Here is a 25763-nt window from a genome sequence, read left to right as displayed (position 1 = left end):
TTTAGCAATTCAAATTAATTTATAATTATATTTTAAGTATAATTCTTTGTTGTTTTTTAAGGGAGACAGAGGCCTACCTGGTCCAGTGGGAGAAAAGGTACGTTCTTATTTATTTTAAGCCATATAATGCACATACTATATCTGTGTGTATATTGTAATTAGTAAGTTGCAGCTAATGCCGTGCTTGTTTGTATGTATGGTAGGGTGACAGAGGTTCACAAGGCCCTTCTGGACCTCAAGGACTCCGGGTGAGTGGCTCCACAAGCCATGATACGTGCGTGAAATTGCATGTGTGTACGTGCATGCCGTAAATTATTTATATGTGCCCTCAGGGTTTGCCAGGGAGCAGCGGCCTTCCTGGAGAGAAGGTGAGTTAAGCTGTCAGCTCAACAGACAGACTTACATTCACATAGTCTGTGTTTGTATGTTTCATTTATGCCTTTATTTTTGTGTGTCTGTTTACTATAAGGGTGCCGAGGGTGCCAAAGGAGAACCAGGGAGCGTTGTAAGTTAGGACATTTTTGTTGTTTAAATTCATGTTTTATTAATTGTCATTTCCCTCTTGAAAGTTAAGTTGTTTAATGTGTGTGTGTTTTTTTTAGTTGGGACCAGGTTTATTAGGGAAGAAAGGAGAGCCGGTATGCAAACAGTCTGTCTATATCTGATATATTAAGATTTTTATTGCACCGTCAGATGGATAGCACAATATGTAATTTTCTAAATTTTGCATTTAGACATATTTATTTTTCTATTGTAGGGCGCAAGAGGTTTTCCAGGTCCTGATGGTGCCAAAGGTGATAAAGGAGAAGGTGGACCAAAAGGGGATCGGGTAAGTGTTATAAATAAATGAAGAATTTTTACATGGAAGTTATTTTGATATTGACTATGGGGTGGTGAAGGCAAAAAAAATATATATATATATGTTCTTACCTCAACTTAGATGAATGAATACATACCTATCTTTTTTTAATGCGTGCACTTTTAATCTTTGTACAGCCCATCATGAATGTGTTAGCATTTAGCCTAGTCCCATTCATTCTTATGGCTCCAAACAAAAGTTTTATCTGCCACCATACTTACTTGTGTAACTATTCATGTAACAGTCTTTAAATAGGGAAAACATGAAGTGTTTGGTGGCTTCTAAATTCATCCCTGTTTGGAGCCATAGGAATGAATGGGGCTAGGCTAAATGCTAACACATTTACGAAACGCTGTACAAAGATTAAAAGTGCACACATTTAGGTATTTATTAATTCGTCTAAGCTGAGGTAAGAACATAGTAAAATATTGAAAAACTGTGGTGTTTTCCTTTAAAGAACATTTTAAGATTAGTCAAGTTTCAGAGGTATTCTATTTTTTTTAAATCTGACTTCATAGATGACAATAAAATATAAACATTTTGCGAAAAATATCAAAACACCTTAGATTTGTATTGGAGAAAGGACATCAACCAAACATTTTACTTTGGACCAAGGGGCAAACTTCCAATCTCTTTGATGAAGGCAACAAGGAAGTGACTTAAACTGCAATTCATTGTCTGGCCACTAGAGGCTGGTTACAAAAAGGAGTCAACCCCCATAGACCTCCATGTTAAAATGCCTAACTTTACAGCAGAAAAGGGGGTAATTTTTTATAAGTCATCCATTAAAATTATATTAAACCTTAAATTTCTGCATAATTAAGGTCGTGGCCACTTGAGTGACAGGTGAACTGCCATTGCTGTCACTATCGTCATGTTAGGCGGGCATGGTTTCAGCAACCAGCCACCTCAGCTTCACCAACATCCCACCTCTTTACCCATTTTTGGTTATCTGCGAGTAATGCGCGGTGACACGCTGCCAAAATGGCGATGGCAAGCTCCGCCCACTATTGGCTTCAAAAAAGCTCTTCACAAACTTATGGGTGACCATATTTTTTACAGTCTATGCTTTGGACTTATTTGACTATACCCAGTAACAATACCCAAAACCTAGTTACCATTTTTACAGAATATACCTTTTTTAAGATTGTAATGAAAACCTTTATTATTAAACTTACATAATGGACTTTTTTAATCTGTGTCACAGGGTGTTCCTGGAACAGGCGAGCCTGGACAACCTGGACCCAAAGGAGACCAGGGTGATCGGGTTAGTAAGAGTTCATGATATTTGACTGGCTCAACAACTATATCAGGAAAGCAACCAAATCGGTTAAAATCTATCAATATCTGTTACTGGTACAAAAACAGAGGATGAAGAATGTCGACAGTAAATAAATGACTGTCACTCTGTAACAAACAAGCTCATTGACCTAATCAATATCTGTTTATTTTTTTTTCAAACAGGGTCCACCTGGATTATCTGGAAAACCTGGGGCTAAAGTAAAGTGTCTTTCACTCCATTTACATCAGTGCATGTGGTCGTGAAAATTACCCTGCATGTCCCTGAATAGCTGATGTATTCACTTTCGCTCTTTTCTGCTTGATTATAGGGCAGTCAAGGTGACCCAGGGGAGAGAGGGGAGGCTGGAAGTGCAGGTGCACCGGGGCCTATGGGCCCAAGAGGGAAAGATGTAAGACCCTGCAACCAACACATGCACATGCATACAAAATACTAAACGCTACTTCTAACACCATTACCTGTAACTAATGCTTATCTGTACAGCTTAATGTAACACTAACTTTTCGGGGGGTTAGGTGCATGGTTTACCTACTACTGCTGAATGATCTATAACAGAAACTTTGTTGATAAGGTTTGTTGAGTGTGTTTTTAACATTTCAACTCTTTATTTTTCATCTAACGTCTGTCTCACAGAAGTAATAAGTAGTGAAGGTAATAAGTGTCTTCTTGACTTCAGATTCCTTCTTACACTTTCTTAAAACATGCATTTGTATTGTATGCACTGACTCACCCATATGAACTTGCAATATGTAATACATATGGAAGGAAAACGAATGTTATCATTACCATTTGTTAATTATTCGTACTTCTACGTTTGACCTCTTTTTTTTTACCTTTAGGGACTTAAAGGTGACAAAGGCGAAGATGGCCTTGCAGTAAGAAGCTGTTTTTGATTTAAAATGTCATCAATTATACAACAATTCATAAATTATTACAACAGTAAAAACTACAACATATTCAGCATGTCAAATAGTTATGTAGAACATAAGCAATATACACTCACCTAAAGGATTATTAGGAACACCTGTTCAATTTCTCATTAATACAATTATCTAATCAACCAATCACATGACAGTCGCTTCAGTGAATTTAGGGGTGTGGTCCTGCTCAGTTACAGGGATTTTCACACACAACAATTTCTAGAGTTTACAAAGAAAGGTGTGAAAAGGGAAAAACATCCAGTATGCGGCAGTCCTGTGGGCGAAAATGCCTTGTTGATGCTAGAGGTCAGAGGAGAATGGGCCGACTGATTCAAGCTGATAGAAGAGCAACTTTGACTGAAATAACCACTCGTTACAACCGAGGTATGCAGCAAAGCATTTGTGAAGCCACAACACACACAACCTTGAGGCAGATGGGCTACAACAGCAAAAGACCCCACCGGGTACCACTCATCTCCACTACAAATAGGAAAAAGAGGCTACAATTTGCATGAGCTCACCAAAATTAGACAGTTGAAGACTGGAAAAATGTTGCCTGGTCTGATGATTCGATTTCTGTTGAGACATTCAGATGGTAGAGTCAGAATTTGGCGTAAACAGAATGAGAACATGGATCCATCATGCCTTGTTACCACTGTGCAGGCTGGTGGTGGTGGTGTAATGGTGTGGGGGATGTTTTCTTGGCACACTTTAGGCCCCTTAGTGCCAACTGGGCATCGTTTAAATGCCACGGCCTACCTGAGCATTGTTTCTGACCATGTCCATCCCTTTATGACCATCATGTACCCATCCTCTGATGGCTACTTCCAGCAGGATAAGGCACCATGTCACAAAGCTCGAATCATTTCAAATTGGTTTCTTGAACATGACAATGAGTTCACTGTACTAAAATGGCCCTCACAGTCACCAGATCTCAACCCAATAGAGCATCTTTGGGATGTGGTGGAACGGGAGCTTCATGCCCTGGATGTGCATCCCACAAATCTCCATCAACTGCAAGATACTATCCTATCAATATGGGCCAGCATTTCTAAAGAATGCTTTTTCAGCACCTTGTTGAATCAATGCCACCTAGAATTAAGGCAGTTCTGAAGGCGAAAGGGGGTCAAACACAGTATTAGTATGGTGTTCCTAATAATCTTTTAGGTGAGTGTATAATACTGGTACTTTTTACATCCCTGTTATGTCATTTTTCTTGTCTTTTAGGGAGAAGCAGGGTTGTCAGGTAAACCAGGAGAGAGAGGTCTAAGAGTGAGTACACTGATACAGATCTTTTATCAAGCTTCAAGTTTTAGGTGTATTTGTCATATGCAGATTGTACATTGAAATGTTGTACACTGAAAAGCTTAAAATGCATGTTGATTTTGGTATAGCATGTATAGAAATACATTAGCATGTGTGTACCATGATGCCTTTAAAGTGTAGATGCACTTTGTACCTTTTGAAATTTGTGCATGAAAAATATGTATTTGTATGTATCTGTGATTATACAAATTGTTGTACTTTTGTAGTCCGGCCACATACTAACATTGGACTTTTGATGTTTAAGGGAGTACCAGGTCAACCAGGTCAGCCTGGGCCAAAAGGTGACGTAGGGGATCCAGGAGAAGATGGCCGAAATGTAAGAAATGTGGCTGCTAGCATTTATACACTGAGTGATTATGCAACACATATTTATGAAGTAAACTGATTTTCATTAATATGATTTGCATAATGCATATTAATAATAGCGTTTACAGAAATTCATGAATCACCACCTCAGTCTGAAATGAGTCTGTATAGATTATTTAATATTCAAATGGTTATTTGTATAGTCATGTGATCAGTGTTGTGTTCTTTGTAGGGCACCCCAGGCTCCGCTGGACCAAGAGGCCCAAAGGGAGACCAGGTAAAGATCAGAGTATACCATATTACAAATGCATTCATACTTGAACTCCCACACATCCACAAACATTGTCTTCTAACAGTCTTTATTTTGGGTGAATACAGGGAATACAAGGTCCCCCTGGGCCTCCTGGAGATGTGGTATGTTATTAAATCTCTCTATCTTTTTTTAACCTCCGCTGCACTTGTTTTATTAAATATTTAACATTTCTTCTTTATTGTAGATATCTGGAGAGAAGCAGTTTAAAGGTGACAGAGGGGAAAAGGTACAGTAAAATTTCTATAGTCTTTCAATTGTCTATAAAATAGAAATAAATTACACATATGCTGACTTTAACTGTCATTTTGTCATTTTTATACACCAGGGGGATGCAGGTGACCCGGGAGAACATGGGGCTAAAGGTCAGAAGGGTGAAGCCGGATCAGCAGGCCCTATAGGACCAAGCGTAAGTCGACAAGGACCTCATACACCGTGTGAATGAGAGTAACATGATTTATATGTCTAAACTTGTTTTATTTTTAGGGTCCTGAGGGACAGCGTGGACCTCCAGGTGCCAGAGTAAGAAACTTACTCTACTTTTCTCTAGTTTACCCCATTTACACAGTTCTATATACAGTTATCCATTTACATCTGTCTTGTCTCTGAATATAGGGCTGTAAATAGTTATATAGCCATTGATTCTTCAATGTGTGCAGCACACCACAGTAACAGCCAATCAGAACAATTTTGACATTTAAAGGTGCATTATGTAACTTTTAAAGGACCTCTTGACAAAAATGTATTATAATATTCATAACTAAATTATCCGTAGTGTTTAAAGACCTTACAAAATGAACTGTATTGTTTTTATTACCTTATAATGAGCCGTTTTCATCTACATACATCACGGGTCCCTTTACATGGAAGTCACTGTCATGTTTTTACATTAGCCCTAAACAGACAAACAGTTCTATACAGTCCTTCCAGAAAAAAAAATTTTGTGATTGTTGCGGGCAAAAATCCTTGTTCTTGCGGCACGTTTTCTTAAAAATGCGATGGGATATATGGGATATTTGGGATATTTATGCAATTTTATGTGATGAAATTGCGGGAAAGTGCAAAAATTGCGGGAACTTGCAAAAACTGTGGGAACTTGCAAAAACTTTGTTTGCAGCTTTTGCAGCTTTTTAATGATGTTCATGTCACATAATCACGTCACTTCATAATGTTCCCACGGCAACAGGGGACATGGCTGCGCTTGTGTGAGGTAAATGCAACGTTTTTAACTTTCTGCTAAGATTTTTCCGACAAAAATGCAGGGATTATGAAATCATGCAAGCCCGCATATTTTGCACACGGAAATCCGCAATTTATGCTGCGAAAGTGCGGCATATTTGAAAAAATGTGGCCACCGCATAAATATGCGGACTTTGGTTGATTATGCGTTGAATCATGCGATCGCATAATCACGTTTTTCTGGAGGGACTGTCTATAGAGCGCATTTTGTTACTACGTTTACTCAGATGATGACATGTTTGTCCTGTGGCAGCTACCGTAGCTTCACTATGCGGTTTGAAAGGTAGAGGTGAGTTGTGGACTGAGCCGTTGCTTGCAATTCACAGTCTCACTTCTAGATGCCGCTAAAAATTACACACTGCACCTTTAATATACAGCTGTGTAGCTAGAATTTGGACCAATGTGGTGTCGCTTTAGAGCAGAAACTTTCTTTGTCTAATTCTAATTTCTTTTTACCCTAGGGTGACACAGGCGAAAGGGGCAGTCCAGGAGAAAAGGTAGGAGAAAGGTCCCATTGATCTTTAACATTTATAAGACATGAGTCTATTTTAAAAATAACAGGTATGTATGAACTGGCAGATCTTGGCATCCCTGACAGGAAGTACTAATAATATTGAAATTACATTGTATGTGTTGGTAGTAGTCCTCTGATTTTGCATCTAACATATTTTTTTGTAATGAGCATTTTTATCAGGCTCCTATTTTTACCGTTCTTTCCGGACTATAGACTATTTCAAAAGATGTAAACAACACTGGTCCAGACGCACTTCCTGTTTCAGTTTTTTAACACTAGATAAACGTTGGGATAAAATACAACCAACAGAACATATAGAACTGAATCAAAAAGTTAAACAAACATCTTAAAGATAATGATATATGTGAAATAATAAAAAAACAGTCACATACTGAAACAGGAAGTGTTTCTGGACCAGTAGTGTTTATATCTTTTGAAATGGTCTATAAGCCGCACCCGAGTATAAGTCGCATCATTTAAAAATGCACCATTAAGACGAAATAACATATATAAGTCGCAGTGGACTATACGTCGCATTTATTTTGAAAATTATTTCACAAAATCCAAGCCGAAGAACAGACATTTAATCTGGAAAGGCAAGTGATTCAACTAAACAATAGCAGACAGAACAGTAGGCTGAATAGATGTCTGTACTTAACGTAATATTATCAGTTATTTAAACGATAAACCATAGCATACAGAAGTTACCTGGAAGTTAAATAGGCTTAATTAACCGAACAAGCCAACTAGCGTGAAGTTCGCATACTCTGTCATTCCACATTACAGAATTCATTGAATAACATAATTACAGAAGCAACATATGGCGGACTATCGCGGCTGTAGACGGTAATGTTGTCTCTTGCCTCATAAATGTCAAAATTAATTCATACTGACTTCAAGGCCCACCTGACCATTAGACGTAGCACCAGCCAAGTTATGAAAAAAAGCGTGGTTTATAGACCGAAAAATACTGTAGGTTCAGTAATTTCTATATAATGACAATATAAAGGTTATTAGTCAGTAATTAAAATGCTACTGGATTTATCAAATTGGACTGTTTTGCTGCAAAACCCTCTATGTACATGCAAAAATCTTCACTTCAATAAAGTTTCCAGTCACTCTAATGTCCCCTCTGAATAAGGGTAAAAGTCTCAAAAAATTCTGTCAATTTCCTAATATATTTGGTAAACCTCCTTTACCCGTTAACAAAACTCTGGCACCTTGACGTACATCCTATTCTTCTTTTGTGCACTTGGAGGACTTTTCTGAAAAAGTAGTTGGATTCTGCCAACAAATCAGTATTTCTAAATGGCCTTAGACCAGGATTAAGCAAATTTAAAGGGGACATATCATGACAATTTGACTTTTTTATATGTTTAAGTGCTATAATTGGGCCCCCAGTGCTTTTATCAACCTAGAAAATGTCAATAAGATCAACCCAGTAAATTAGTTTTGGTAAACCATTCTCCACAAGCATGTGAAAAAATAGGTCATTGAATTTCGGCTCCCCTTGTGATGTCAGAAGGGGATAATACCGCCCCTTAATATGCACATTCCAACCACGCGACTGCCATTTAGTGCAGAGATCAGCTCATTTGCATGCTAAAATATACACCCAAAATGGCAAATTTTTGCACACACCTACAAATCGACAATTTTAACTTGATATAATAAATGATCTGTATGATACTTTGAGCTAGAACTTCACATATGTACTCTGGGGACACCAAAGATTTATTTGACATCTTAAAAAAAGTCTTTTAAATGCCTTTTAAAGCAAAAAATATTTAATGAATTTAATGAACGTATATAGGTGCTGAGAACATTCAGTCAATATGTGGTCCAGATAGTGAAAAGTGATTGACAATGTATATCCCGGTAATTCCCCATAGCACAGTTGAACAACAGTCTGCCTTATACTTCACCTTGAATGACTTTTGAATTAAAACAGCTGTAAAATAAGCAGCATCCTTAAATTTCTGTGAAGGCTTCAAACAAAGAAGTGGTAAGCATTTCTGCTCACCATTTCGGGCTGTTTTAGACAGCAGCAATGACAATATTTTGCAAGCAGGTGTCATACAGTACAGTAGATGCCAGCAATAAAAATGGCTGAAATGATAAGACTGTCTGCCAGAGTAAAGTATAAATAGAAGTGCTTAGTCACAAATCTCTCCTCACTGCAGTAGCTGTGACACACTTCATTGTGTCGAGTTTTAGCTCCAGGTGTTGCTCACGCTACAATTGTTTTTGGGAGTCTGCAGAACAGTTTAATCTTAACTCTTTCACCGCCAGCGTTTAAAAAAAAGTTGCCAGCCAGCGCCAGCGTTTTTCATGATTTTCACAAAATTTTAATGCCTTCCAGAAAATGTTCTTCTTTAAATATATAATCATACAGTATACCAAATGAAAGAACAGACCCTCTGCTTTCAAAAAAAAAAAAAACGTTTCATCATACCTTCAGTAGTTCTTTTGTAATCAGCTTTTGAACATGGGTAGATTTCTGCAAAAACACCACATTTTGAGCAAAAAGCAGAGATAATTAAATTTTTGTGACTGACTTTTCATAGAGATCCCATTCAGAGTGATCTTTAAAACAGACACGGACATGCAGGCTTTAGCGGTATTGCAGAAAGCCGGAAATACTCGTCATTGGCAGGGAAGCGTTTTCTCTTGATTGACGAGGTATCTCGTCAATGGCTGCGAAAGAGTTAAAGGGGTCATAGCGTGAAAATCAGACTTTTTTATGTTTAACTGTTATAATTGAGTCCCCAGTGCTTCTATCAACCTAGAAAATGTGATAAAGATCAACACAGTAACTTAATTTGGGTAAGCCATTTTCTACAAGCACATGAAAATTAGGTCGTTTAGATTTTGCCTGTTTTGTGAGGTAGGTAGCAAGGCGAATTACAATAATACCGCCCCCTTTATCTGCACTATCCAATCACCACACTGTCATTTAGTGCAGAGAGAAAGAGGGAGAAAAAAAGGACTTGACAGCACAATTGAGTTTCAATTTCAACAAACCACCATCATTGTGATCAGTGTTCGCATTTTATCAGCTCATTTGCATTTTAAACGACACACCCAAAATGGCACACTTTTGCTCAGGCCTACAAATTTGCGATTTTAACATGCTATAATAAACTATCTATATGGTATTTTGAGCTAAAACTTCACATACACACTCTGAGGACACCAAAGATTTATTTTACATCTTAAAAATATCTCATAATATGACCCCTTTAAGACTTTCTTTTGCAAGGCTTATTATTTTTAAGGTTAAGGAAAAATATGACATCTTAAAGCAACACTATGTAGTTTCCATGTAAAAATGACTTACAGCTCCCCCATGTGGTTAAAAAGCACAACAGTGCCTGGTATCAGACACTCTTCTGCAGGCAGGGGGAGGGGCAGGGCTGTGTTTCCTATCCTCCACCGCCACTTTCAGAGTGTGCTTGTAGCAGCTAGGAAGCTGCTCAGGTTGCAGCAACAGTACAATTTGTCCAGTTAAAAGTTGTTCTATCACTGAAATAATTCTAGAGACAATATTTAAAGGTAAAAAACTATATAGTGTTGCTTTAAGGAATCCTGCAACCTCATTGTTGTTTTGTGCCTTTTGTCAGAAAGCCAACAGCTAATTCGTTTGTGTGACTGACCCTGTGACACATACTTGTAGCCTTTAATCTTTGTTCCTTTAATAATCCTTATCCAGGTTTTAAGACTTGATCTCATTGATTCTTACATTAATTAAGCTAATGGCTGCTGCTTTTGACAGACAAGAAGGGGTGTTAGAAGTCAAAAAGTTGTTGTTACTGACAGAGATCGAATCTTTCAAGCCATTCATATTTATCTCCATAGAAACTTGGTGACTGTCCAGTGCTGTTATTATACTATATTGATTGTAACAGAGATGTTGATGACTGTTCGTGTGCTAATGTTACACAAATAATAACTATTTAATGTGTATTTGCACATGTGTATTTAGGGAGAAAGAGGAGCTGCTGGTTTGGATGGGCGACCCGGTCAGGATGGGAAACCGGGGCCGAATGGATCTCCTGGATTACGGGTCAGATCACAACATCTCGCCTTCACCTTTGCATCAGCATTTTTCTGCTCAAATGTCTTTTGCTAATTCTTGGTTGTTTTTGGTTTTGTAGGGTGACCCAGGAAAACAAGGAGATCCTGGCAGAGATGTAAGTCCTCTGTGTTTTTCTCTCTACTATACACGGTTTCAGCAGTAGCAACATAAACAAGTGACTTTCGTGATCAACGAGTAACTTCCGGTAAACTCCGCTAAGAATCAATAACAACAAAGTTCTTTAAACATATAGTTTATTTAAATAACAAGCAAAATAAACAACATGTAGATTACCTAGGAAACCAAAACATTTGTTATTTTCAACAAGGTATTTGTTCAAGAGTTCAGTTTAGCAAATAGTCAGACCATTAAAAAAACTGAAACCGGATGTAAAGTTCGGACCAGACGCGTATCGCGTCATCGCACGTGTGTCTGATGAAACGGTCTATACATCTTAAGTCATCTATTTTTGTTGTATTGTAACATTGACAAAATCTCCCAAATCTTTATTAGAGTAAACAAATAAGAAGTTCATATGCAAAACCAGCTAAGTGCATCTGACCCTTTTTTTCGAAATAAGCATTTTTTATCAGGCACTTATGTCAAGGTTCAGTCATTTCACTTAAATGGCAATGAAAAGGTTATTAGCCAGTAATTGAAATGCCTTATTTTCACAAATGTCACTTCATTGGTATTTCGCTCCAAAACCTCCACTTCTAAAAAATCTACTTTTTTGGACAAGACATAGTAAACAGTAGCAAAATCACTAATGATAACTTGAAACATTGCAAATGATGAAAGTCAAAATGTAAAAATGAAGAAACTGAATCATACATTAGGTCCAAGTACTTACAAATTACACAAATTTGAATGTGATCCACGGTTGTTCATCCAATTCATCTTCTGTGCACTTAGACAAGGGGTTTTCAAACAGGGCTCCGGGGACTCCGGGGGTTCCAAAGAAGGTTCCAAGGGGTCCCCAAACAATTTAAAGAGAGAAAAAAGACTAAATAAAAATTGTGAAAACTACTATGTTGCCAATTATTTAAGTTTGTAAATAATGTGCTGTCCTTATAATATCAAATTTTTCTTTATAAAAAAGATGAATATTTTAAGAAAGGGGTCCCTCGCTATAGGTTATACAGGGTTCCCATGGGTCCTTGAAAGTTTGTGAATCTGCAGGAAAAATTTAAGGCCCTGGGAAGTTTTTGAAAATATACATACATAGATACAGGTCATTGAAAGTGCTTGAATCTACTTTATGCAAAAAGTTTTTTTTGAAAAAATAAACCTTATTATTCCCGGTGTAGTCTAGGATAATATCATAAAAATTCTAGACTTTTTAAGCACACATGCTAAACTGTTCGCTTTAAATGCTTTTATCTTCTGTATGCGACTGTTGATTCATACCAAAATGCTTTTTTGCATAGTTGTGTTTGACACATGAAAACGTCTCAGGTTTCGTATTTAACTGTTGTTCCCTTAGAAGGGAATGAGATGCTGCGTCTCCCTTGCCATTCTTCCTGCGTTCCTGTAACGCCGTCCTTGGCAATATTTCAGATAGCGATATACTTCCTGGATTCCGCATCACCCTGTCTTTGTCGTAAAGCCTCACCATTGGTTGAATTTGATGTACACATTCCGCAGTGACGCGGCGCGAGTTCCCTCAAAAGGGAACTGTAGCAATATATCTTAAAAGGTAACACAATGTAACCTTGCTCTCACTTGAAATGTGTCCCCACATTTAGTCCATGAATTTGATGGTATTGCACCTGGAAAGTCCTTTTAAAGGTCCTTGATTTATTTGAAGTTAACTAAGGAGTGGGAACCATGGTTATATTATATATGAGGGTCCCTGCCATTATAACAAGTTTGAAAACCCCTGACTTAGAAGCCTTTGCTGAAAATTCTGCCTACAAAGCAGTATTTTAAAATGGCCTGAGGTCGGGATTAAGCAGAATAGCAAATGTATTTAGTAAGCATGTGCTGAGCTCATTCGGTTTATACCATTATTGAAATTTTTGCGGAGGTGGTGTTTAGTGGCTTTTGCATCTGAGCTCCTCAACTTGTTTATTTTTATGTTTTTTGTTTTTAGGGCTTGGCTGGGCTCAGAGGACCCCAGGGACCTCCAGGGCAACCAGGGACTCCAGGAAATGATGGCTCACCTGTAAGTAATATCATTTACAAACATAATTTGTGTAGGAGGAAAGCAGCCTATTTATAAATGTGTACCCGGAAAACAAAACGCCGTCAGGACAAATTTTTGCTTTATTTTAGGGCAAAGCAGGGGAGGATGGGAAACCAGGTCTGCCAGGAAAAGCTGTAAGTAGCGCTCCTATTCATTCCCCCTCCAGTATAATATGTTTTCCCCTCAGTTCAGATCAATCCAAAATGCATGATTCAAACGTCACTGCTATTGTTGCAGCCTATTGACCACCACACAGGCTTTCTTATGCAACAAGACAGTTAAATCTTCTTAAATAAGGCGATTAAACCATCCTGCTGATTATAAATCACCTTTCTTAGCTCCCTAATGATCTATCAGTTGGAGGCAGCCTAGCCTTATAAATGGTTTGTAATTGAAATATGCATAGTTTCTGTCGGCCAAGCGCTAATGTTCGGTTAACCTGACTGAGATAGATTACGCCGCTGGATCTGGGTTTACGTAAGCCGCTTGTCCTGCAGTTTCTTCTGATTGACTGATCGCAGCACTGTACCAGCTGTGGTAATTGCAGGAGCTATATTAGGCTAGATGGTGTCAGGACTCTGCCTTGAAGTCTTGTTAAATTTGTATTTTGTCATGGTGGCAGAGTTCTGGCAGTCCCTGGCCTTGTGTGGAGGTTCATGCCTTGTTTTTGTGTTTGGGCATGTACCTCCGGTGTCTTGTCATTTGTCCCCGCTCCCTCGTCCTCCTGCTTATTGTTAATTATCACTTATTCCTTTCACCTGTTCCCTGCTCGTTATCTTGTTTGGTTTATTCTATTTAATGTCAGTGTATCTTTAGTTCTGTGCAGGATCATTGTGTTGTGTCGTGTTCTCGTGTTCCACGTCTTTCAGAGTCTAGTTACCCAGTCAAGTTGTGAAGTTATCTGTCAGTTTAGTGTTTCATGTTGTGTACCCCCTCGTGGGTTTTGTTTTGTTAGTGTCTAAAAATAAAGTGTTTTCTGTTCTTCCCCGACATCGTCTGCTCTTGGGTTCATTTGTCTGCCAAACCCTCACTGAATGATCCTGCCTACACTGAACCCAGCGACGGTGTCGGGGTCCGTCGCAGCGCCTCCAGTCACGGTACTGCTGCCCATTGCTGTGCGTCCAGCCCCTTGCTGGTTGACAGAGGGGGAACGCACAGCACTCTTCAGTGCGCTCTTGAGAGCCGTCGCCAAGCCGGAGCCCGCGCAGCCAGAGCCGGAGCCCGCGCATCCCGCGCAGCCAGAGCCGGAGCCCGCGCATCCCGCGCAGCCAGAGCCGGAGCCCGCGCATCCCGCGCAGCCAGAGCCGGAGCCCGCGCAGCCAGGGCCGGAGCCCGCGCAGCCAGGGCCGGAGCCCGCGCATCCCGCGCAGCCAGGGCCGGAGCCCGCGCATCCCGCGCAGCCAGGGCCGGAGCCCGCGCATCCCGCGCAGCCAGGGCCGGAGCCCGCGCATCCCGCGCAGCCAGGGCCGGAGCCCGCGCATCCCGCGCAGCCAGGGCCGGAGCCCGCGCATCCCGCGCAGCCAGGGCCGGAGCCCGCGCATCCCGCGCAGCCAGGGCCGGAGCCCGCGCATCCCGCGCAGCCAGGGCCGGAGCCCGCGCATCCCGCGCAGCCAGAGCCGGTGCCCGCGCAGTCCGCGCAGCCAAGGTCTACGCAGTCCCAGCTGCGTCCTCACCCCAAACCCCCGTGGACTGTCTTGTATTAGTATTTTGTGGACTTCAGTGTGTTGATAAGTTTTGTTTTGCACCTTTTGTTATTTTTATAGTCTGATGTGTTCATAGTCTTGTCATGTATATTATCTGTCATGTTCTTGTCTTGTGTGTTCCCTTTTTGGACGCCAGGTGGCGTCCTTTGAGAGAGGGCTACTGTCAGGACTCTGCCTTGAAGTCTTGTTAAATTTGTATTTTGTCATGGTGGCAGAGTTCTGGCAGTCCCTGGCCTTGTGTGGAGGTTCATGCCTTGTTTTTGTGTTTGGGCATGTACCTCCGGTGTCTTGTCATTTGTCCCCGCTCCCTCGTCCTCCTGCTTATTGTTAATTATCACTTATTCCTTTCACCTGTTCCCTGCTCGTTATCTTGTTTGGTTTATTCTATTTAATGTCAGTGTATCTTTAGTTCTGTGCAGGATCATTGTGTTGTGTCGTGTTCTCGTGTTCCACGTCTTTCAGAGTCTAGTTACCCAGTCAAGTTGTGAAGTTATCTGTCAGTTTAGTGTTTCATGTTGTGTACCCCCTCGTGGGTTTTGTTTTGTTAGTGTCTAAAAATAAAGTGTTTTCTGTTCTTCCCCGACATCGTCTGCTCTTGGGTTCATTTGTCTGCCAAACCCTCACAGATGGCACCCGTCATATATCTGCAACGTGGGCCCGAGTGCTGCACAAGGCTTTCAGATGAGAAATTACTGCTTGAATGAACCACGAGAAATTACAAGAGTTCTAAAACCAAAACAGGAAGGGCTGATTACAGGAAGTCTTGATTACAGAAATTATGAAAACGCGCCTCATGCTCATCCAGATGTCTGGTTAGCTGCTCATCTTCTATCTCATTTTTTCAGGGTGAGGATGGCGAGCCAGGAGAAGACGGTCGCAAGGTAACAAAATGCATGTTGTCAGAAGCTTGCATGTGATTTTATTACAATGTTTGGTAATTAGCCTCTGATCAACTCTGGTCTTTCTTCCTTCACAGGGAGAAAAAGGAGAAGCAGGGGCTGCTGGAAGAGATGTAAGTCTCTTATTATGTGTCTATGTCACCATTTTATCATGATCGGCACTACAAAGCACTTTTGAACATACTTTTTTACTACTTAAGACATCTCTGACAGCTTTGATATGAGAGAGGTCATATTATCATTTCATGGAGTCTTAGCGGCCGATCACACCAAACGCTTTTTAAACGTTTGAAAACGCGAGATGGACAGCACTGCCTTTATTTGATTGACTTCAAAAAAGAATAGTGTGGTTCGTTTTTTATATTGCTAGGCAACAACCAAGGCAAGTGTCCTGTCAATCAAATATTGAAGAGTGAGCACACTTGAAACTTTGGTTTGCTGTTAAGTGTCATTTTAGCAGAAACTTTAAAGAGTAACTAAACCCTAAACAAACCATTTTTAGTTAATGATCTGTAAGCAGGGTTTCCCGCAGAAAATTTGTTAGTTAAGGTAGTAGGGTTGGGCTGATGGGTGTTGCCGAATATGATTATTAAAAATGATTTAAAACACTCAAATAAAACTTAATTTTGAAGAAACTATGACAGAAATTGAATACATACTAGATTATTATTGAATTAAATGTTTTTAACAGATACCACTAATGAAAACAGCTGCATGATGAAGTGAAATTAAAGGGTTAGTAAACACAAACTGAAGACGATTTGTAGAACGATGATAGATAGCGCAAAAATTGTATAAACTGATTATTTCCCACTATTAATTACATTATCTTAAAGAAGTGTAACTACTGTAGCATGTAAATAATGCACATAAATAACATGAGCAAGAGCGCTCAACAATTATATCGAACCTAGACCTTTGTGCTGCTAGCAAACATCATCCTAGCTACAGGAGCATGCACTCTCAATGTTGTTTTTCGTTAGTCACATATCTCTTTTTTGCTTGCTTTTTGTTTGGCTTTGGCACACAGCTAATTTTCCCATCAGCACAGTTGGACTTTGTTTTTAAATGGATGTTTTCAATCACATAGAATCACAGATGCGTGGATTCTCTCTGTATCCTGTTCTTGACTCGGAGTGCAGTCAGTAATTATGAGTCAGCGGCCTTATGGGAAAAACTCTTCACTCGTGAGAGTTTATTTGATGTGCAAATTTATGCCTATTAATTAGGAAATTAATTTGTATCCTGTTTATCTGTCTCTCATCTCTCTCCGTTTCTCTCTTCGTTCCGAAGGGTCGAGATGGATTAAAGGGCGATCAGGGCATTGCAGGACCCAGTGGCCCACCTGGTCCCATTGGACCAACTGGGGTTCCTGGCAGCATTGGACCACCAGGACAGGTAAATTATAGATACTTTTTGTTACTCCAAAATAAATCTATGAAACGAGTCCTACTTTATATTTCTCTTCCTCTCTGTCTTCCAGGTGGTCTATGTTAAAGCGGATCCAGCACCAGCTATTCCAGGCCCGCAGGGCCCTCCAGGAGCCCCTGTAAGTAACAGGAACGACTGCTAACTTTACTGCAGCAACATTTTTGGAAGCTGTAATAAATTATCATTTTTACTATTGATTCAGAACTTGAGCCTTAAGTATACATTAATACTTTTCTAAATGCATGGTGGTCAAAGCGATACCAATAAAGTTGCATTAAAATTTTAGAGGGTTAAATGGCATAGTAGCCAGTAATGATGGTGGTTGTGTTGATGGCTACTGTTGTGCATTGCATTGTGTTACATTGTGTTTTTTCTATCAATCAGGGTGTTCCTGGAGTCCCAGGATCAGCTGGACCTAGAGTAAGTTTAACTGCATGTGAGTGAGTGTGTTGTTGTTTTTATATCATGATCCAAGCTGTCATAATCTAATTCTTATAGGGGGAGAGAGGTCTGCAAGGCTTGAAAGGAGATGTGGTGAGTGTATTTTAGGTATATGTACTTTAGTGTGTTCACTGGACAGTATGCACTGATGATATAAGGCAATTCTTGTTTAAATGACAGGGGGATCCAGGGGAAGACGGTAGACCTGGAAATCTAGTGGTAAGGAAAATGCTTGAGCATGCAGAGCCACACATGCACGGCTGCAGGGATGACTAATGTTGTTTTCTCCTGTTTTGTCACAGGACGTGAAGAAAGCTTTTTCAGAATTTGGCATTGAGGTATAGGAGATTTATTAAGAACAACAACAACTAAATCGATAGAGTTTTGGAATCGGATTTATAAGCTTTGTTTTCCATAAAATTTCCTTTGTAGATCAGAGAACTGAAAATATTGCTAGAAGACAAAAGCTTGATAACACTGGGGGATGCAAAGAAAGGTGATAAAGGAGACAGTGGACCTAGAGGCCCTCCAGGAGCTGATGTGAGTTATCATGTGTCTGTTGTGTGGTGGTCCATTGATTTGGTAAAGAGCTGTGTGAGTCTGTGCAGTGAAAATCACGTGGGCGCTGTCCGTAGTGCTGAACGGTGCTGAAGCAGGCCATTAAAATCCAGTAAACTTAAATACTTTTCTCTTCCCTGTGTCTCTTTATTACTTTCTCCCCTTATACCCACACTTAGGGTTCACGAGGTCTTCCGGGTGAGCGAGGTTCAAAAGGAGACCAGGGTGAAAAAGGACCTCCTGGACCACAAGGTCCCCCAGGCAGGGCAATTGGAGAGAGGGGCCCAGAGGGCCCACCAGGACAGGCAGGCGAACCTGGAAAACCAGGAATACCTGGAGTACCAGGACGAGCTGGTGAACTGGGAGAATCTGGCAGACCTGGGGACAAGGTATAGAGATATTTGATTTGATGTTTTGCTACTCTTGCAGTTTCAATCTAAAAATAAAACGTTATCTTTGTTGCAGGGGGAGAAAGGAGATAAAGGGGACAAAGGACCAGCTGTGAGTAATATGGATAACTGGAATGTGTCCCCACATCACGTTCTACCATATAAGTTAGCTGATGAAACCTGATGCATGATAGTTTTCTATGTGTATCTCAGACAGTCACATGTACATTGGGATTTAAACTTTTGCGATTCCTATAAACTGGCCAGAAGCTTATTTTTTTATTTGCCAAATCCAATTTTGACTTGCATTTGGCATTAGCCAAATTTTACTACTTTAAGGGGTGGTTTCCCGGACATGGATTAGCTTATGCCAGGACTAGGCCTTAGTTTAGTTAGGAAATATAACTAGTTTTAACAAACATGCCTTACGAAAAACATTACTTGTGTGCATTTTGAGGCAAAACAAAGAACACTGATGTATTTTAAGATATGTCAGTGCAAGTTGTTTTCAGTTTGGCCAGCACTTATATTTATTTTAGTCTAGGACTAGTCTAATGGCTGTCCGGGAAACCACACCTAAATGTTTGACCACCTCTCTTTTAGGGTCCTAATGGATTACCTGGTTTAGTTGGGTCTCCAGGACCAAAGGTAAAAAAATACTACGACAAGTCTTTCTGTGCATTGTGTTTATTCAAATGTATTAAGTTTTTGTTGTGTTTTTTTCTGAGGGGGATTCTGCCACCACTCTAAATGGTTTGCCTGGTCCAAGGGGTCTGCCAGGCCCACAGGGCATAAGAGGAGAGCCGGGTCCAGTAGGACCCTCTGGGCCCTCTGGAGAACGGGTGAGTCTTTTAAGACCTCATGACTGAAAGGAGTAGGGTGTAAAACATTAAAGGGACACTCCACTTTTTTGAAAATATGCTAATTTTCCAGCTCCCATAGAGTTAAACATTTGATTCTTACCATTTTAGAATCCATTCAGCTGATCTCCGGGTCTGGCACTAGCACTTTTAGCATAGCTTAGCACAATCCATTGAATCTGATTAGACCATTAGCATCGCGTTCAAAAAATAACAAAAGAGTTTTGATATTTTTCTGTAGTCACATCGTGTACTAAGACAGATGGAAAATTAAAAATTGCGATTTTCTAGGCAGATATGGCTAGAAACTATACTGTCATTCTGGCGTTATAATCAAGGACTTTGCTGCTGTAACATAGCTGCAGGAGGTGCAATGATTACGCACTGCCTGAAAATAGTGTGACCAGAATGACAATATAGTTCCTAGCCATATCTGCCTAGAAAATCACAACTTTTAATTTTCCGTCGGTCTTAGTACACAATGTATCTACAGAAGATTCAAGTTTTAAATAGGAAAAATATCGAACCTCTTTGGTTATTGTTGAGGCACAGTGCTAATGGTCTAATCAGATGTAATGGATTATGATAAGCTATGCTAAAAGTGGTAGCGCCAAACCCGGAGATCGGCTGAATGGATTCCAAAACGGTAAGAATCAAATGTTTAACTCTAGGGGAGCTGGAAAATTAGCCTATTTTTAAAAAAGTGGAGTGTCCCTTTAAGGTGTATTGTTATGTGCTAACTTATAGGTTCATGACTGTAGCTTGTCAAGTTGACTTGTGATGTCTTCCTCTCTCAGGGCTATTCAGGTGCTCGTGGTGAAAAAGGAGAAAGAGGACCCAGCGGAGAGATTGGGAAGGACGGCCCCCCAGTGAGTTAACCGTATCCATCTACTGCTCTTATCGAGAGTACTTACTCTCTCTTTTTTTATTTATTCCACAATAAAAATGTGATTTATTTTGTTTTAGGGAAATGCGGGTGAGCCAGGAAAACCAGGCCAGGATGGGAAGCCGGTGAGAAGCTAGTTAAATTAAACTCAGTTGCAAATTTTTATTTATTATAATAGCTTTTAATATTGATATTCTTGAATCAAGAATATGTTGTGTCATATATTGTCATTGTTATTATTGCTGCTTGCTAAGGCAAGTAGCACTATTACTGTTGGGGTTAAAGACTTGAACAAAGCCCTTAACCAAAAGATGCCATAAGTCCTAAGATGACCGAAAAATGGTGAGTCTCCCACAACTACAGAGGGCTGTATGATCAGTTTGCTTTTCATTAGGAAAAATAGTCTTATGTATTATAAAAATATGTGTCAAGTGTATACATACATTATTTAGAGAGTTTAGGAGAGTTTTGGCTCTCGCTCACACATTTATTTATTCTCCTCTGGAGCAGGGTTTGAAGGGACCAGCCGGTCCACCAGGCCTACCTGTGAGTAACAGTAACCCAAGGCGGCAGCCTCTCTTGGGCTTGCCGTTGTAGGAAAGCCTGGGGATTTGCTGTGAGCATTAGGCCTTGCTGTGAGCACTTTCCCTGCCTGAGGCTCCATAGATAAACCACACAACAAATGCAGCACCGCTTCTATCTGCTAACCACCCTGTCTCCCCTTTTCCTTCTCCACTCCTTTTTATAATCTCACTGCTTTTTTACTTTCTCTCTGTTTCTTTTCACTTGAATCGGACCATCATTCCTCTGCTCTCTCTATCCTTTCCTCACTCTCTCTATAGGGCTTGCCTGGGTTCCCAGGAGTGCTGGGCAGACCGGTAGGTTTTCTGTGGCTGCAAGTGTTTGCTGCTTTGCTGGGAGAGGGAGGGGGCATTTTGTGTGTGCACTGTATTGTTTGTGTGGATGTGTGTAGTTTATGTTTGTATGTATGTGTTTGTGACTGAAATTTGTGTCAGTTTGGAAACATAGATCACGTATGTCTCTGTCAGTTGTGCTGTATGATGTTGTGAACGTTTGTAATAGAGGTTCAAGTGTTTGTGTGTTGTTGTTAAGGTGTTTGTGGCATTTTTGTCAAAGTACAGAACTGGGCAAAAAACTTAGGCCACCGCCAGCTTTGTTGTTTAAGCAAAGTTTTGATGACCATATATATTTATTTTTCGCTCTCTTTATTACGCTGCACAAAAGCCTACTTGGTATTTTTGTCTTGTTTTTTAGTACAAAGATCTAGTTCTTGGATTAGGATGCGTTTTCCTGATGAGCAAAATGACCTAAGAAAATAAGTCTAATTTTTAGACAAAATATATATAATTTAAGTGAACTTGTGCTTAAAACAAGCAAAAATATCTGCCATTGGGGTGAGAAAAACAGTCTTGAAATAAGTTTACTTTTTTCTTAAACACTCAATTCAAGAAAAATTTTCTTACCCCATTGGCAGATATTTTTGCTTGTTTTACACACAATTTCACTTCAAATTGTATATTTTTTTTAGTCTAAAAACTAGACTTATTTTCTTAGGTTATTTTGCTCTTCAAGAAAATACATCTTGATTTAAGAATTTTAGATATTCCTACTGTAAACAAGACAAAAATACTAAGTAAGAAAGTCATTTTTTTGCAGTGTAAAGCTCACACTGCAAAAAATGATTTTCAAGAAAAAAATTCTAAGTATTTTTGTCTTGTTTTCAGTAAAAATATCTAAAAATTCTTAAATTAAGATGCTTTTTCTTGATGTGCAAAACGATCCAAGAAAATAAGTGTAGTTTTTAGACCAAAAATATCAAATTTTAAGTGATTTTGTGCATAAAACAAGCAAAAAAAATTGTCTCTGTGGTAAGCAAAAAAATCTTGAACATTTTTCTTAAACACTACATTCAAGAAAAATTCAAGAAAAAATAGCTTACCCCATTGGCAGATTTTTTGCTTGTTTTATGCACAAAATCACTTAAATTTGATATTTTTGGTCTAAAAACTAGACTTGGGTCATTTTGCTCATCAAGAAAAAGCATCTTAATTTAAGAATTTTTAGATATTTTTACTGAAAACAAGAAAATCATTTCTTTTACTTGAAAATCATTTTTTGCAGTGCACATAGCACACAGTGTTTCTGCTAATCTCATGTTAATCTTGAGTACCTGTAGAGTATTATGGCATCCTTCAAATCTCTGAAGAGTCTTTAGTTTTATCAGATTTATAAAAGACATATCAGCACAGCTACTTTCCGAATAAAACCAAGCTTCTGGAGGCGTATTCTTGTGCAGGAAACAACACTGTCTCTGGATAACTTACGATTCACTTCATGTTTGTGTCATTTACATTAAATGCATTTACGTGCCGATTGCCAACAAAACAGGCATTTATTGCAGTTTTACTTACTGTCTGCAACTTAAGACCCAGTTGTTTTATCACTGGGACCTCCCCCATTTCAACTAAATCCAGCGTTAAACAAACACACTTGCAGAACTCCGCTTCTACCCCGGATAAACAAACTACATCCATTGTTCTCATAATGCTGGGTTCTTTGGGAAGCTGAACAAGCTTATATTTTGCTCACAAACAACAACACACTTCTTTGGTGACAGTGATTAGCTGCCAGCTCTTGGTTGGTGTGGGCGTGCGCTATTCCGTGTGAAGTGCCCATATAAGGACTTCCACTGTGTTTCCTGCACTGCTTGCGCAACAAATTCAGTAGTAAAAAAACATTCAGAAACTTGTACAAACCCTGACAAAGTGCATTCGGCACAGAAATACTCCGTCATTCATCCAAATGTTTTTTTGAATCTTTGCCCATGTTAAGCTCATTTTTGAAAAGTTGCCTGCCAGCATTTTTGGTGATTTTCACAAAATGCCTTCCAGGAAAATGTTCTTCTAAAAATATGTAAACATACAAATATATCAAATGAAAGAACAGACAAAACGGGAAAAACGTTTCATTCTATCTATATGTCTTCTCTGCTTATTGCGGAGCCCCTAGGGGGACATGGAGCAAAAATTAAATAAAGTTTAGTTTCGCATGCGCATGTGAAACTATCGCGTGCTCGCGTGAAACTATCGCGTGCTCGCGTGAAACTATCGCGTGCTCGCGTGAAACTATCGCGTGCTCGCGTGAAACTATCGCGTGCTCGCGTGAAACTATCGCGTGCTCACGTGAAACTATCGCGTGCTCACGTGAAACTATCGCGTGCTCACGTGAAACTATCGCGTGCTCACGTGAAACTATCGCGTGCTCACGTGAAACTATCGCGTGCTCACGTGAAACTATCGCGTGCTCACGTGAAACTATCGCGTGCTCACGTGAAACTATCGCGTGCTCGCGTGAAACTATCGCGTGCTCGCGTGAAACTATTGCGTGCGCGCGTGAAACTATCGCGTGCTCGCGTGAAACTTTTGCGTGCTCGCGTGAAACTTTCGCTTTCACGTGTGCGCCCGATAGGAGCCTTAGGAGCTTAGGGGCTCGTTAGCTTATAAACTCTTAAATATGGCTATTTTTCTTTAAAACAAAATTTTTGGCAAATAGCTGAAATAATTGAATTTTTTGTGAAGGAATTTTGTTAGAGATCAGATTCAGTCCGATTATCAAAACATACACGAAGTGTAAAATAATAAATAATTTTTTGCTTTAGTTTTTTATAAATTGGGTAAGTGCGCCATCTAGTTGATAATGGCGGTATTACAGATAACCATAAAAACTCAGACTAAATATAATAGACTAATAAATAGACTAGGAAAATAATTATATGTGGTCACTATACCATTGCAAAAACAACAAATCTAATTGTGTATGCCTGTCCATTGAGCTGTGTGTGCTGTTTATGTGCGCATGTGTGTGCGTGTGTTTGTGTGCATGTTATGTTGTGACCTGATTTTATATTAGTGGTGTTTAATTACTTCGTACTTGCATAAGAAAAAGGTGCATTTGAATATTCGCATATGAAATCACATGGAGAAACCTCCATACTGTATCATTCTTATGTAGGTATGTAGTATTTAAAGACGCCTGATATAAAATGGATCCAAATAAAAATTTGTGCCAACCTGCTGTTTAGACGAAACATGTTTTTTGTGCAGGGGAATCCGGGAGAACCAGGAATAAGAGGACCGACTGTACGTACATTAAGTTTAATGTATTTTTATGTGCATGCAGATGCAGTATCAGAAATCCTGTTTCTAACTTCAAGTGTTGTTTTAGGGTCCAATGGGTGGAAATGGACCCCCGGGGGCTCCTGGTGTGAAGGTTGGTGCTGTTTGATGTGAGAGTGGTCCTTGAATTAAATTCATTAGTCATAATTAAATTCAGCCTTAGTAGATTAAACTACATTAGTAAATTGTTCTTGTTGTCTTTGTGACTCTGAAAGATTATATGGTCAAACAGATGTACGGGATATGTTAAAAGTGTGTATGTATATTTTTGTGTGTCATTTTTAGGGTGATCAAGGAGAGCCAGGCATTGGAATCCAAGTAAGTATTCTAGCACATTACTGCGTTTTAGAATTATATAACTAACCCGTGAGAGTCTATTAACTCCAGTCTTTCTACTTCTCAAGGGCCCTCCTGGACCTCAGGGCAACAGAGGGTTACCTGGAACCGCAGGCACTCCAGGAGCAATAGTAAGATAAAAACGCAATATTGGAATCATCCCAGCAGAACAGAGGAATTTGACCTCTATCACTCCACCGAAATCACTAGACAATCTCTGTAACTTTGGATTAAAGCTCTTTTATCCATCTGTATCTCTTTTATCTTTGGGTCTCAAAGTATTTGGTTTGTCCTTGCATTTCACCACTGTAGTTTCCAGACAGCGCATGTACTTAAGTGCTACTATCCTTTCTGTGGATGTTCAGTGGCTTTACATAGAAATCATGTTTTGATCGGCAGTGTCCTTCATTTACCTTGACTCTTATTTGTCGCAGTGTGACTGTAGCATTTTCTTATGTTTGCAGGGACCACAAGGACCACCTGGGCTTCCAGGACAAGTGGTGAGTAAACGTACCAGACAAATACTGTGCTTATGATGCAGTCTCCACACCCGCGTGTGCTGCAGTGGATAAAGCTTACAGCTTCAGTAATCAGAAGATTGCTGGTTTGTGCCCTTGAGCAAGTCACCTAACCTCAGGTTGTTGAATAGAAGCACCTGCTACATGGCCACTTATTTGGATCTGCAAATGGTGCAGTTTTTGTGATGAACATTTATATGGAAAATGCACACATTTTATTTTTTTATTTGATTTGATTCACATCTGCCGTAGTCAGACATTGGGGGATCATTTTAAAGAAATGCCTTAATTCATCTTAGTGGTCAACAAATATAGATTTTTCACTATTACCCTTAAAGGTACGTGGTTAAAACCGTGAAAATACCAGTAGATATTTATAATTATCAACCCTAAAGTTATATAATATCACTCTAAAAATTGTTACTGTAGCTCATTTTTAACCCATTCTGGTAAAATATTGGACAGAACACATGCTAGATAAAAAATTCCCAATGTTGGGTTGTTGT

The 25763-nt window shown here is 39.6% G+C and overlaps 1 protein-coding gene across 1 annotated transcript in view; it reads left to right on the top strand.

Moving 5' to 3' along the window:
- The window catches only part of col7a1 (collagen, type VII, alpha 1), a 100809-nt gene that overhangs the window by 52573 nt on the left and 22473 nt on the right, over window positions 1–25763 (top strand). Inside the window, exons 45-87 of the mRNA XM_073870349.1 lie at window positions 62–97; window positions 204–248; window positions 333–368; window positions 470–505; window positions 603–638; window positions 758–829; window positions 2067–2126; window positions 2324–2359; window positions 2470–2550; window positions 2999–3034; window positions 4307–4351; window positions 4650–4721; window positions 4944–4988; window positions 5090–5125; window positions 5209–5250; window positions 5350–5430; window positions 5508–5543; window positions 6722–6757; window positions 10760–10840; window positions 10932–10967; window positions 12948–13019; window positions 13130–13174; window positions 15589–15624; window positions 15720–15755; window positions 16936–17040; window positions 17126–17191; window positions 17458–17493; window positions 17572–17607; window positions 17695–17733; window positions 17817–17852; window positions 17947–18054; window positions 18252–18461; window positions 18538–18573; window positions 19065–19109; window positions 19190–19303; window positions 20119–20190; window positions 20288–20332; window positions 21050–21085; window positions 24332–24367; window positions 24453–24497; window positions 24689–24721; window positions 24808–24870; window positions 25204–25239. Coding sequence (XP_073726450.1) covers window positions 62–97; window positions 204–248; window positions 333–368; window positions 470–505; window positions 603–638; window positions 758–829; window positions 2067–2126; window positions 2324–2359; window positions 2470–2550; window positions 2999–3034; window positions 4307–4351; window positions 4650–4721; window positions 4944–4988; window positions 5090–5125; window positions 5209–5250; window positions 5350–5430; window positions 5508–5543; window positions 6722–6757; window positions 10760–10840; window positions 10932–10967; window positions 12948–13019; window positions 13130–13174; window positions 15589–15624; window positions 15720–15755; window positions 16936–17040; window positions 17126–17191; window positions 17458–17493; window positions 17572–17607; window positions 17695–17733; window positions 17817–17852; window positions 17947–18054; window positions 18252–18461; window positions 18538–18573; window positions 19065–19109; window positions 19190–19303; window positions 20119–20190; window positions 20288–20332; window positions 21050–21085; window positions 24332–24367; window positions 24453–24497; window positions 24689–24721; window positions 24808–24870; window positions 25204–25239 — 2370 coding nt within the window. The remainder of the gene's footprint in view (window positions 1–61; window positions 98–203; window positions 249–332; window positions 369–469; window positions 506–602; window positions 639–757; window positions 830–2066; window positions 2127–2323; window positions 2360–2469; window positions 2551–2998; window positions 3035–4306; window positions 4352–4649; window positions 4722–4943; window positions 4989–5089; window positions 5126–5208; window positions 5251–5349; window positions 5431–5507; window positions 5544–6721; window positions 6758–10759; window positions 10841–10931; window positions 10968–12947; window positions 13020–13129; window positions 13175–15588; window positions 15625–15719; window positions 15756–16935; window positions 17041–17125; window positions 17192–17457; window positions 17494–17571; window positions 17608–17694; window positions 17734–17816; window positions 17853–17946; window positions 18055–18251; window positions 18462–18537; window positions 18574–19064; window positions 19110–19189; window positions 19304–20118; window positions 20191–20287; window positions 20333–21049; window positions 21086–24331; window positions 24368–24452; window positions 24498–24688; window positions 24722–24807; window positions 24871–25203; window positions 25240–25763) is intronic.

Source organism: Misgurnus anguillicaudatus, chromosome 8, assembly GCF_027580225.2.
Source record: "Misgurnus anguillicaudatus chromosome 8, ASM2758022v2, whole genome shotgun sequence".
NCBI lineage: Eukaryota > Metazoa > Chordata > Actinopteri > Cypriniformes > Cobitidae > Misgurnus > Misgurnus anguillicaudatus.
Note: the sequence above shows the minus strand (reverse complement) of the source record. Positions and strands in the feature narration are given on the sequence as shown.